Raw genomic sequence first — 14,583 nt, 5'->3', positions numbered from 1 at the left:
ATAAAATATAATATATTTGTGTGTGTGTGTGTTATTTTAAACTTAATTTACTTAAAACAACTTATTGTCGGAGTTTTTTTTATTCCAAAAACGAAAGTAGATTTCATAACTTAAAAAAAAATAAATAAAAAATATTCACATTTGGTTTGAAAAAACAAAAAAACGCCAGCTGGCAACTACCGGAGCGAGAACTTGGTAAGCTACTTTAACAACTTACAAGCCCAATATATATTTAAAGAGTGAGCGATAAGATAGTGTTCTGTTCAATTTTGAACATTTGTAATGAAAGCCCAGAAGCCGAACTCACGACTTTCTGGATAACTAGCGTAAAGTCTACCGCTAGACCACGCCGTTCCCAGTAAGTGCAGCTGAATATTATTTTTATTAAGTTCTCTGAAAGAGATTTTTACGTCGTTGCTTATGCCTTAGACAAGGATTATATTACGGGTTCGCCAAAAGGCTAGATATATTTAGAAATATTTTTTAAAGAAAAAAGTCATACCAGCATATAGCTTTAGTAACGCTAAACCAAAAAAAAATTTTTTACTTTTTAGTGCATTTTTTTCTTTTTTTTTTTTTTTTTTTTTGTGATTTGTGAATATAATAAAAGATTTTTCCTTAATTTTTTTATGTGAGATTTTTTTTTCTACTTTTTAGTCATTTTTTTAGACTAAAACGACTGATGTTTGCGTTAAAATAAGCCCAGTAACTTGTAACTTGTGGTCTCTCAAACTGAGTTACCTGCCCCTAATTACCCCATGGTCGGCCAAATCAGTCAACCGTGAACGGAACAGAGTTCATTCAGCTTCGACGGTCCTCTGATCAAAAGACAGCTAGTATTTTTTTATCTCGTTATTTTTTTAGGAATTTTTAAATTAAATTTTAATGAATAATTATCAAACTAATTTGACAATAAATTCAATATTCATGTATTGTCATCAAAGCTACCATTGTGCCAAAATTTTAGCTCAGTCGGACAATGGGAAGGGGGTTAAATTAAATTTCCGAGATTTGCGATATCTACGATTGAAAATATAGTAATTTTACATTTTTAAATTAAGTTGTAATGAATTATTGTCAATCAAATTAGATTTAACATCCGATATTATTTTATTGTCACCCAATATCTATAACATTGCAAAATTTCAACTCAATCGGACAAATTGATTTCAAGATTTGCTGAACCACACACAAATATACTGGGTACACCAAGCAAATTGGGCTCACAATTGACTGAAGATTTGTATTCAACGATCGAGAGAAAGGATTGTACACCATCCGGTTTCAAACAGTTTAAATAAGAGCGCCATAAAACCAAAGAACGTATGAAAGTGACTTTTGAAGTAGGATATAAAGATGATAAATATCATTAGGAGTTGGAAGAAACTAACATAGATAACAGACTTGCAAAATCAAGACAGACAAAAAGATAATGTTAGATACTATTTTCTCATTCCTAAGCTATTCGCCATGTTAGAAACTATTTGCACGTCCTAACCTACCCACCGTGATAATATTTACACATACCTAAGCTATTCGCCGTGTTACATTCTAAATATACATCATTAAGCTACTCACCATGTTAGATACTACTTGCACATTCCTAAGCTATTCGTCGTATTACTATTTGCACGTTCCTCGGCTATTAGACGTAGTACCTACTACTTGCACATCCCTAAGCTACTCGCCGTAATACTATTTTCACACAACTTAACTATACTCCATGTAACATACTATTTGCAAATCTCTAAACTACTTATCTTATTTTGGAAAGTCTACGGCTTAGAATGCGGTTGTTCTAAAGTTGAAGTTAAAGAAAAAATCTACAGTTATGAGTATCTTAACTTAGCGGGAAGATCTATTATATGAAAATCAATCGTGAAAAAAAAATGTAATTCAGGGATGTTCTGTAATGTGAGAATCTATACTGCAAAAAAGTTCAGTCTAAAGTTGATACGACTTTATTTGAGATAATTGGAATTCAAATTGTTAACATGACCACATTTGTTCTTAAATCTATGATACACACAATAATTTAGTTAACATACATATAAAAGTTATATGTTCAAAATTTGTTTTTATTGTTTTAAACTTGGTGTTAGCTACATGTGTAAAAGTCCCGCTTGTCTGTTTCTAGCAGACGATTCGTCATGCTGGGTTATGTCTAGCAGACAATGTTGACGAACGACTTCACCTGCGGCTCATGTCTCACCACATGCGTGCAGTTCATGTTGCCAGATATCAAGTTCTGGGCAAGTCGACAGGCCACACCATCGCTCCGGCAAAACCACCTCAACTGCAGCATAAGAAAATCCACAATATCCTCAAGCCCACTGCTCATAGACATGCAGTTGATGAACTTCGCGGACGTCACAGCGAAGCCGAAGTTCTGGAAGAGATTAGCGAGACCAGCATTGCTGCATGATTTGAGGGCGACGATCAAGGCAGAAGTGGCTGTCGGCGAGCCGGGGAAGTCCACCAGCCCCCCGTTGGTGGTGGCGTGGTAGGTGAGCGCGAGGCGGGGGCTGCGGATGGGGGAGCGGTTGGTGATGGTGCTGATGGTTCTGGTGCCGTTGTCCAAGCACAGGGGTTCAGTTCCGTTGGTCCAGTTGTTAAACCAGGGTTCGTTCGCTTCCTCGACCTCGATAAAAATACCTGTTTGAATGGAAAAAAATGTTTGTTGTCATTAATAAATACCTAGAATATTTATATTAAGACATACGACCTCGATAAAATATCCTGTTTGGATGAAAAAAAAAACAAATAGTGATTGTGGTCGTTACTGAATACCAAGAAAGAGTGAAAATCTGGAACTTTATAAAAGACTCTACAAAAAAAGTTTACAAAGAAAGAAAGCGAGGGCTAAGTTATCTAGAAGGAAATAATGCGAAACCACGGCGGAGTGCGGGTGGTGTATAACTAAAACTACAGAGCAGAACGACCTGAATAGATAGTGTCGAGACAGATCTACTGCTGTTCGGACATTACAAAAAAGACAACAGACATTACAAAGAAGACAGAAGACATTACAAAGACGACAGAAGACATTATAAAGAAGACATAAGACATTAGAAAAATGACAGCAGACATTACAACCAGAATATATTACAAAGAAGACAGCAGGCATTACAAAGAAGACAACAGACATTTCAAAGACAGACGACATTACAAAGAAGACAGCAAACATTAAAAAGAAGACATCAGACATTACAAAGAAGACATCAGATGCTACAAAGAAGACAGCAGACATAACAAAAAAGACAGCAAACATTACAAAGAAGACAGTAGACTTTACAAAGAAGACAGAAGACATTAGAAAGTAGACATTACAAAGAAGACAGAAAACATTAGAAAGTAGACATTACAAAGAAGACAGAAGACACTAGAAAGTAGACATTACAAAGAAGACAGAAAACATTAGAAAGTAGACATTACAAAGAAGACAGAAGACACTAGAAAGTAGACATTACAAAGAAGACAGAAAACATTAGAAAGTAGACATTACAAAGAAGACAGAAAACATTAGAAAGTAGACATTACAAAGAAGACAGCTTACATTACAAAGAAGACAACAGACATTAGAAAGAAGACAGCAGACTTGACAAAGAAGACAGCAGACAGCACGATCTACAACACCTTGGGCACCAGACAAAGAAGACAACAGACAGCACGCACCTGGATGAGTACTTTTCTCATGGTCGTCGAACGCCCTAATGCCAAACTTGATCCCACACGGCGCGGATGACACCAGCAGAATCTTCGAGTCGTACCGGAAGTAGTCGACGGTACAGGACAAAGGGTTGACCAGCTTCTTCAGCACCAGAGGCGTGATGCTGCTGAACTTGACGTAAGGCTTAAACACCCCTTTCTTTTTGGCTTCAATGTTCCAGATATGTGCACCTACAGGCATTTTGTTTTATCATAGCGTACATTAATTGACATGATAATGACTTAACATTTCCACATTATAATTATTTTTTTCAAATGTAGGCCTCTACTTAGAAAATGTAATTAAAAATTGTTATTTTGAGATATTCGTCTAAATATCCAATTGAAATATTTAACCTACAGCATGCCGTTCAGTTAGATAAATTAGTATAAAATAATTCATTTGCTTCCCCCCCCCTATTCACCCGAAAATTTCTAGTAACCATCCCCCCCCCCTTTTCGCGGTAAAAAAAAGTCTGAAAGAAATTCTGGCAGTGGGTCATACTATGGTGTCGTCTATAAATGACGTCACACTCGTAGGGGGAGGGGGTCTGTAATTTTTGACGATGTGTTGTGAGGGGAAGGGGAGGGGGGTTCAGATGATGCGACGTCACACTTTTGCTTTATAAAATAAACCGGGAGTGATCTCCCCTAAACTTTCTAGAATATTCTTATATAAAATAACAGGGGATGGGAACTCGGGCTATAGACATGATTTTTAATCCATTTTAAATACTTAAAGTTTTAAAAATAGAATAAAATCTCGTAGACAAATTAATTGCACACCAAGTGAACGCCAAATAAAAAAGCGCATAATAGTGCGCAATATTATTAGTACTTTTAAAATTTACATTAGTTTTTTGAGAAATCGGAAGTAGCGTAAATTACTACTTCCGGTCAACGGAAATTACTCAAAATGTTACAGAAGGTAGAGAATTAGATCTTTTACTTACATGTGAAATTTCATTTATCTATCTGAAATAGTACTCAAGTTATAGGCTTTTGAAAAATTCGAAGTAGGAAAAGTACCACTTCCGGTTATCGGAAATCGCTCAAAAGTTGATAGGGATCTACGATTTTGATAAAATACTTATATATGAAATTTCATCAACATAACTGTAACGGTACTCAAGTTATCGTGTTTACACACGGACAGACAGACACACAGACACACAGACACACAGACATACGGACAAGATTGCAAAATTATGTTTTTCCGTATCAGTGAGGTGTAAAACGTCGAGATTTGTAAAAATGTCGATTTTTTTTTGCACGATTACAAGACTTTCTCTATACTTCGTATATACGAGAAAGTAAAAAAGCAATGTTAGAAAACGAGTTATAATCGTTATTTTGCATTCTAGAAAACGGTTTTATTAAATTGTAATAGCAATCGATCAAAATACTCTATGTTGACATAGTTTAGACAAGATTTTGGAAAAATATCGATGTTTTAAGAAAAATTCAACAGCAATTTTGAGGGGGGGGGGGGGTTGTAGGCTGAGGGGGGGGGGGGGGGGGGCTGGCTTCTATGACGACGTGTGACCAAGGGGAGGGGGGAGGTAAAAATCGTCCAAAAAAGCGTGACGTCATTTATGGATGAACCCTAGTCATATTATTATAACATTTTCAAAAAATTATAAGCTTAAGTCTAGACTTGCTATCCAAAGAATCAGCGCGTGACATGATTATACTGAGCACTAAATAGAATGACGTTACATCCGGCCTACCTACCGTTGACTACGCTGGCGAAGATTCTGTGTTCGATGACAATTTCATCGTCATCGACCGCGCAGATGAGCTCAAACTAAGATGACATAAACATAAAGTTAATAATGTTAGGTTTTTCTACAAAACAAATAAAATAAAATCCTATAATGATTAGTACATTATTTTCATATTTTTTAAACGACAATGTTTACTACTCCACTTCATTTAACACCCTTTATATGCCTTTAAAGTACAAGTAATTTTAGTGAGTCTATTACACATTTAAATTTTTTTTAAAAGGAGGGAGTTTCATATACGCCACGTGAGATTATATGCTAAAAATTATAAATAGCAATGGCGGGAAGAGGGGGGGGAGAGGTATTAAATGCTATTTATTTTGAACGCAGGAAAAATTAGGTACTTTACTTTTGATCATTATGTGCACATTTATCAACGATCAGGTTTCTAAAAATTCACGTTTTTTTTTTTTTTTTAAATCTTCCGGTGTGTAGGTCCTATTTAAAGTCTAATTTACATAATCCTGTACAAAAATCTGTATAACAATGAGACGGCATCCCATTATAAACATTATTACGCTAGACTAAAATCAACTAATACCTAGTAACGTTTGACTACTAAAGCTTTGGAAACATCAGTTAGTTGCAAGCTTTTAATTAAAATTGTACACTTAAATCTCGTATTTGATAAATTACTTGTCTATCTTTGATTAAAAAAATGTACGCTCCTCGTTGTATTATTTGCAGATGTTTAATTTAACATTTGAAACCTTATTTTTAAAGCTATTTTACGTTAATTGAAAAAAAAAATCATCCCGAATTATATCTAAATTACAGTCGGCTGGTTGATAAAAATATACCCCAAATTCTATTTGCATTACTTGTAGACCGTTGATGAAAGCCATACAACAAACTCTCTATATTACCTGTAGCCCGTTGATAAAAACTTTGCCCCAAACTCTCTTTATTACCTGTAGACCGTTGATGAAAGCCATACAACACACTCTCTATATTACCTGTAGACCGTTGATAAAAACTTTGCCCTTGACTCTCTACATTACCTGTAGACCGTTGATAAAACCCATCCAACAAACTCTCTACATTACCTGTAGACCGTTGATAAAACCCATCCAACAAACTCTCTACATTACCTGTAGACCGTTGATAAAACCCATCCAACAAACTCTCTACATTACCTGTAGACCGTTGATGAAACCCATCCAACAAACTCTCTACATTACCTGTAGACCGTTGATAAAACCCATCCAACAAACTCTCTACATTACCTGTAGACCGTTGATAAAAACTTTGCCCCAAACTCTCTATATTACCTGTAGACCGTTGATGAAAACTTTGCCCCAAACTCTCTATATTACCTGTAGACCGTTGATGAAAACTTTGCCCCAAACTCTCTATATTACCTGTAGAACGTTGATGAAAGCCATACTACAAACTCTCTATATTACCTGTAGAACGTTGATGAAAGCCATACTACAAACTCTCTATATTACCTGTAGAACGTTGATGAAAGCCATACTACAAACTCTCTATATTACCTGTAGACCGTTGATAAAAACTTTGCCCTTGACTCTCTACATTACCTGTAGACCGTTGATAAAAACTTTGCCCTTGACTCTCTACATTACCTGTAGACCGTTGATAAAACCCATCCAACAAACTCTCTACATTACCTGTAGACCGTTGATGAAAGCCTTACAACAAACTCTCTACATTACCTGTAGACCGTTGATAAAAACTTTGCCCTTGACTCTCTACATTACCTGTAGACCGTTGATAAAACCCATCCAACAAACTCTCTACATTACCTGTAGACCGTTGATAAAACCCATCCAACAAACTCTCTACATTACCTGTAGAACGTTGATGAAAGCCATACAACAAACTCTCTATATTACCTGTAGACCGTTGATGAAAGCCATACAACAAACTCTCTATATTACCTGTAGACCGTTGATGAAAGCCATACAACAAACTCTCTACATTACCTGTAGACCGTTGATAAAACCCATCCAACAAACTCTCTACATTACCTGTAGAACGTTGATGAAAGCCATACAACAAACTCTCTATATTACCTGTAGACCGTTGATGAAAGCCATACAACAAACTCTCTATATTACCTGTAGACCGTTGATGAAAGCCATACAACAAACTCTCTACATTACCTGTAGACCGTTGATGAAAGCCATACAACAAACTCTCTATATTACCTGTAGACCGTTGATGAAAGCCATACAACAAACTCTCTATATTACCTGTAGACCGTTGATGAAAGCCATACAACAAACTCTCTACATTACCTGTAGACCGTTGATGAAAACTTTGCCCTTGACCCTTTGCGGCTGTGCCCAGAGGGTCAGGTGACACGTGCCGCCATCTTCCTCCTCCAGATTTTTGGTGTTGACTTCTGCAAACTTGGTGGAGCCCAGCAGATCAAGGACCCGTCGTTCCCCGATAAACGTCAGCAGGGATGGGTCATTCATGAGCCTGGGGACAATCAGAGATTTATTTATTTCAGCTGGGCTTTAAATTAAATCCCTAGAAAACTTAAACTTAGATTTTAAAGTAAAAAATTAATAGTTTATTTTATCTAAATTTTATCTAAATCTTTTTCACAAGTTCTAATACGTGATCAAGTCAGTAAACGTTCCTGAGTCCACCCAGTTCTGATGGGTACATAACCCCTGTTAAGGATACAAAGGAAGCTAGATATATTGTTGACCACGTTATTCATTTAAACAGATGAACTCTACTTCATCTTCCCCGTGTATGTTAGACACAGACAAGAAAAGATGATACCTAGATATTAAAATATTTTAAATAGCTAGATAATTTAAAACTTTGAGCTTTGTATATCTTAAGGCAGGAGACAGTCGCTTGGTATAGAACCTGTTTAGACACTTGTTTAGACACTGGTTTAGACACTTGTTTAGACACCTGTTTAGACACTTGTTTAGACACTTGTTTAGACACTTGTTTAGACACTTGTTTAGACACTTGTTTAGACACTTGTTTAGACACTTGTTTAGACACTTGTTTAGGCACTTGTTTAGACACTTGTTTAGACACTTGTTTAGACACTTGTTTAGACACTTGTTTAGACACTTGTTTAGACACTTGTTTAGACTTGTTTAGACTTGTTTAGACACTTATTTAGACACTTATTTAGACACTTGTTTAGACACTTGTTTAGACACTTGCTTAGACACCTGTTTAGACACTTGTTTAGACACTTGTTTAGACACTTGTTTAGACACTTGTTTAGACACTTGTTTAGACGCTTGTTTAGACACTTGTTTAAACACTTGTTTAGACGCTTGTTTAGACACTTGTTTAGACACTTGTTTAGACACTTGTTTAGACGCTTGTTTAGACACTTGTTTAGACGCTTGTTTAGACACTTGTTTAGACACTTGTTTAGACACTTGTTTAGACACCTGTTTAGACACTTGTTTAGACACTTGTTTAGACACTTGTTTAGACACTTGTTTAGACACTTGTTTAGACGCTTGTTTAGACACTTGTTTAAACACTTGTTTAGACGCTTGTTTAGACACTTGTTAAGACACTTGTTTAGACACTTGTTTAGACGCTTGTTTAGACACTTGTTTAGACGCTTGTTTAGACACTTGTTTAGACACTTGTTTAGACGCTTGTTTAGACGCTTGTTTAGACACTTGTTTAGACACTTGTTTAGACACTTGTTAAGACATGTTTAGACACTTGTTTAGACACTTGTTTAGACACTTGTTTAGACACTTGTTTAGACGCTTGTTTAGACACTTGTTTAGACACGTGTTTAGACACTTGTTTAGACACTTGTTTAGACGCTTGTTTAGACACTTGTTTAAACACTTGTTTAGACGCTTGTTTAGACACTTGTTTAGACACTTGTTCAGACACTTGTTTAGACACTTGTTTAGACACTTGTTTAGACACTTGTTTAGACACTTGTTTAGACACTTGTTTAGACACTTGTTTAGACTTTTTTAGACACTTATTTAGACACTTATTTAGACACTTGTTTAAACACTTGTTTAGACACTTGTTTAGACACTTGTTTAGACACTTGTTTAGACACTTGTTTAGACACTTGTTTAGACACTTGTTTGGACACTTGTTTGGACACTTGTTTAGACACTTGTTTAGACACTTGTTTAGACACTTGTTTAGACACTTGTTTAGACACTTGTTTAGACACTTGTTTAGACACTTGTTTAGACACTTGTTTATTGACGAATACTGATGTTACTCACGAGCAGTAGTGGTTGCTGCTATTGTGGCAGATCTATTATACTCACGAGCAGTAGTGGTTGCTGCTGTTGTGGCACATCTATTATACTAACGAGCAGTAGTGGTTGCTGCTGTTGTGCCAGATTTATTATACTAACGAGCAGTAGTGGTTGCTGCTGTTGTGGCAGATTTATTATACTAACGAGCAGTAGTGGTTGCTGCTGTTGTGGCACATCTATTATACTAACGAGCAGTAGTGGTTGCTGCTGTTGTGCCAGATTTATTATACTAACGAGCAGTAGTGGTTGCTGCTGTTGTGGCAGATTTATTATACTCACGAGCAGTAGTGGTTGCTGCTGTTGTGGCAGATTTATTATACTCACGAGCAGTAGTGGTTGCTGCTGTTGTGCCAGATTTATTATACTCACGAGCAGTAGTGGTTGCTGCTGTTGTGCCAGATTTATTATACTCACGAGCAGTAGTGGTTGCTGCTGTTGTGCCAGATCTATTATACTCACGAGCAGTAGTGGTTGCTGCTGTTGTGCCAGATCTATTATACTCACGAGCAGTAGTGGTTGCTGCTGTTGTGCCAGATCTATTATACTCACGAGCAGTAGTGGTTGCTACTATTGTGGCAGTAGAACTCCGGGTCTCCGATAAAGCCCGGCATGCACGAGCACGTTCTGTTCATGCAGTTCGAGTTGGGCGCACAGCGTGAGCAGAATTTGTGCCCGTGCTTGTCCATGTAGTCGTGCCCGTTGTCCCATGGCCCCCCACCCCTAGCGGCGTCGCCTGGTTCCATTTCATCTGGTCCCATTGCCTGGGAGAAAAAAATCTGAAACGTTTGCGACATGCACGCTTGTGGCAAGGGTAGGTTGTTGGTATAACTCCTTTTACAAGAAGGGTACAAATGGAGGGGAGTATACGACTGCAAACCCGAAAGACTCGAGTTCTTCTTCTACTTCTCTTCTTCGTTCTTAGTTATTAGTGTTTAAAGGGGTCGAGATTTATCTGCTAGTGGGGGTTGAACTCGAGACTGTTCGAATTTATCAACCATGAGCTTTTTGCCGACTCGACCTCGCCTCCAACACAATTAAGCGTTACGTGTCAACTGGATATGCACCATTGAGGCCATTGACTCCGATTTCAGCCTGCTTTTCTTTTTGGATTTGCTTCCATAGCCTTTGTCCAACCAAGAAAAAACTACAAGGCAGCAGTTGTTTAATTTTGGAGTTGTCTCTCCTAGAAGAGTGGCTGACCCCAGCTAACGAGCCTTATCTGCCCGAGGGTTCGAACTCGAGACTTTTCGGTTTAGCAACCATGAGCTTTACCGACTCGACCACGCCGACCCCTGGCTCGAGTTCGAATCCGGGCTCTATTACGTAACGAGTCCCTGAGTCCACCCAGCCCTGGTGTGTACATAACTCACGTAAGGGAAAGTAAAGGTGGCTGGGTATATTGCTGAAACAGAAACAGGTGAACTCTACTTCACTTGCACAATGGCTAGTCAGGTTCGAAAAGATACTTTACTTTTACTTTTAGGGAAAAAGAGGGCAATCCTTATTGGTACTACCCCCCGTTTTGCTAAACCTTACCGATAGAAAATCACGGAAACACGTTGAAACTATTTTAGAACATGAAGCTTATGTACTGACTACAAAAAGTTGAATCGAACGTGAAATAATTGTGTTTTCTAACCGTTGGGTGTAAAGTTTGGACCGTCTTTCTAACTGCTAAACTGCAGGGGATATAACTATCCCGCTTATAAGTTCTACGGCGCTGACAATAATAATCTACTTCGTTAATAAATACGTTTTTTTAGAGAAATTTTACTCATTAATAACGAGTAGCAGAAATCTATAAACATATTTAAAAAATATTAGGCATATATGTATATATATATATATATATATATATATATATATATATATATATATATATATATATATATATATAAAATTCTCTTCTGGGAGTTTCTAGAAAACAGGCTGTAAGCGCGCTCCCTACCACCCCACCCCTACATGGTCTGGTGAGCTGTGGTTCACGCTAAATGTTTACATTCGTAGAGTCGGGTTTAGTGACGGCTATTAGGGGCAGATAATTTAGTTTGAAACTATTTTGAACTTAGAGGAGGTAACTAAGAGGAGGCTGCTTTCACGGGGGGGGGGGTGTAGGGTAGGGGTTGGGGTAAAGGAGAGTGGGGGTAGGGGTTGGGGGAAAGGAGGGTGGGGGTAGTATCATTCTTAACGACCTACTGATAGTGTTTTAAAGCAAATATTTTCAGTAGCAGCATTGGTACTGTCGAATTTACAAATTATGAATCACTGAAAAGTAGAAAATAAAACAACTAAATAGCGGCATATGATATGCCGCGGGTCGGCTCGCATATATACAATAAAACAACATTACTGTCGCGAATTATTTATTGAAAGCTTCTATCGCCAACAAGGTTTTGAAAAGATATCTAAATTAACTAACGCAGATAAATTAACTGTTGAAGAAAAATATGTTGTGCTGCATTTGACAAATTACAATTAATTATTGCTTTTCTATGTCCATTATCGGGCTGACCTTTAATGGGTGTAACATTGCGTAAAGTAAAAGCGAGCTAATGCAAATGCCAGAAATACATTTGCTGTTATTGTACTCTAATGAATTCAGAGGCGTAGCGAGGGGGGGCGGGGGGACATATGTCCGCGGGCGCCGACCTGAGGGGGGCGCCAAATTGAAAGTTTGAGGGGGGGGGGGGTGCAAATGAAAAGTTCGAGGGGGGTGCAAATCGAAAGTTTGAGGGGGAGGTGCAAATCGAAAGTTTGTCCCCGGGCGCCGGGAAGGGTCGCTACGCCTCTGAATTGATTCGTATGGTTTAAGTATGGATATGCTCAGTTTATTTCTATTTTTTACAATTTAATATCTATACCTTTACTATGGTTGGCACACGAAAGTTATCATTGAACAGCATTAAAAGGGGTTAAAAACAATTTTGATTGTCATGAAAAAAAACGAAAAAACCTCCGCCATTTTAAAAACACTAAATCTTTTTTATGTATGCACTTATAGCAATCAAATTTGAACTGCTTATATTTCATAATATATTAAAGCTTTTGTCACGACAATTTGTTTGAAAGAGCTACTGATAAGAATTATACATGGTCTGAAAAATCGAACCTCTTTGTGTATGCAAAGTTTTCAAAATTTGCATATTAATTAAAATAAATCAACTATTTAAAAAAAAAAACATGTATTATCAAATAAAGAAACTAAATTTAATAATTTAGCTACAATTTAAAAAAAAAATTCTTCCTAAGTAGCCTATTAAATAAAGACAACAAAGTTTAAATTATTAAACACGCTTATACAGTAAAACGAGTACGAAGAACTTTTAAGAACGGAACAAGAAAAACAAAAAGTAAAAACCAAAAACGAAATAAACTAAAATTTACCTGAACTGTGGACAAAGAAATCAACAAGACAATCAGGAGACCTAACTGGCGACCCATCCTAATCTGGAAGTATCAAAGGCAAAGATTGTTTACTTAATGTAAGCAGTATCTGTTTACTGTGAGATCAATAAGGCGACAGTTTTATACAAAGTGTAAACGTGATGTGACGCTGAATTTTTTGACTAATTATACAACATGTTAACTAATTAGGGGGTTAGCGTCGTGAGTCATTTTTTTCTCTTTATCTCATAGCTTCTAAATGATTACTTAAATTTATGTTATATATATATATATATATATATATATATATATATATATATATATATATATATATATATATATATATATATCCCATATATATATATATACTATATAAATATCCCATATATATATATATATATATATATATATATATATATATATATATATATATATATATATATATATATATATATATATACCCCATATATATCCCATATATAGGCCTATCCCATCTATATATATCTCTTATATATAGGACTTTATATCACATATATATATATCCCATTATATATTACATAATTTATTAGGTATAATAAAATTCGGTTTTTTCTTTAGGTAATTCCAAATTAAAATAAAACATAAGTTATGGTAAAAATTAAAACATACGCAATAATACTCTTGTGTTTCACTCACTTAAAATTAAAATTTACGTTTCTTCCTAAGCCCCCACTAAAATATTAAAATAAACCAACTTCATATTTAAGTTTAAACCACTATTTAATTCACATACGTAAAAACACTACCATCTATGCTATATATTATAATAATATAATTAACATACGTAACAATACTTTCATCACTACTATAAATTATAATAATATAATTAGCATTCGTAATAATACTGCCATCTGTACTATAAGTTATAATAAAACTGGTTTATAAAATCTGCAATATATCTGACACAAATAATAAACAAGTCTAGAAATCACTGTAAAAATATATGTACATCTCTCTAATCCGGGCAATAATCCAGCCTCACCCGAATATAAAATTGAATTAAAATGATTTAATAAAAACGTGGAGAGCCATAAAAAACCATCCTGTTCGTATCCCTACTAACGAATACCATACCCACAAATATAAACGAACTTTTAAGCCACAAATTTAAATAAAACAATTCAAGTTTGAGTGAACTTTATTGCATCTTTTTTTTTTATAACACCTCTCAACCGTACCATCACGTATTACATTTCAAATCAAATCGTTACAAAAATCTGAACGAAATGCATGCATAAACACATTAAATATGTTCAGTGTTGGTCGGGGTTTTTTTTTCTCATCGGTGTTCGTATCGTTTATTTCAATGCCAATCAGTGCATCACGTGAGATGACACTTTTATAACCCAAATAAACGTCAAACTTGACTCCACGCCAAACTTTGGCTCAGGACGGTGTATTGATTCTTCAAC

At 36.0% G+C, this 14,583-nt stretch overlaps 1 protein-coding gene across 1 annotated transcript; it reads right to left on the bottom strand.

The window, feature by feature from the left end:
* Positions 1-1,945: 1,945 nt before the first annotated feature.
* On the bottom strand, positions 1,946-14,268 carry LOC131954906 (uncharacterized). The gene is made up of 7 exons (XM_059318731.1): positions 14,250-14,268; positions 13,133-13,195; positions 10,298-10,509; positions 7,757-7,943; positions 5,443-5,515; positions 3,676-3,900; positions 1,946-2,655 (listed from the first exon to the last, which is right to left on the bottom strand). Exons 2-7 carry the CDS (start codon positions 13,187-13,189, stop codon positions 2,165-2,167), a joined length of 1,245 nt encoding a protein of 414 aa, XP_059174714.1. The 5' UTR covers positions 13,190-13,195; positions 14,250-14,268; the 3' UTR covers positions 1,946-2,164.
* Between the last annotated feature and the right edge of the window lie 315 nt (positions 14,269-14,583).

This window comes from Physella acuta, unplaced genomic scaffold (genome assembly GCF_028476545.2).
Source record: "Physella acuta isolate Inbredline_101_S28 unplaced genomic scaffold, ASM2847654v3 ptg001038l, whole genome shotgun sequence".
In the NCBI taxonomy this organism is placed as follows: Eukaryota; Metazoa; Mollusca; class Gastropoda; family Physidae; genus Physella; species Physella acuta.
The sequence above is the reverse complement of the archived record's forward strand: the minus strand, read 5'-3'. Positions and strand labels throughout refer to the sequence as shown.

Coding starts and splice junctions, on each gene's coding strand:
- LOC131954906 (XM_059318731.1), bottom strand. CDS start 13,189: ATGGGTCGCCAGTTAGGTCTCCTGATTGTCTTGTTGATTTCTTTGTCC. Junction 10,510..13,132: donor TTTCTTTGTCCACAGTTCAG/GTAAATTTTAGT, acceptor TTTTTCTCCCAG/GCAATGGGACCAGATGAAAT. Junction 5,516..7,756: donor TTTTCATCAACGGTCTACAG/GTAATGTAGAGA, acceptor ATGTCATCTTAG/TTTGAGCTCATCTGCGCGGT.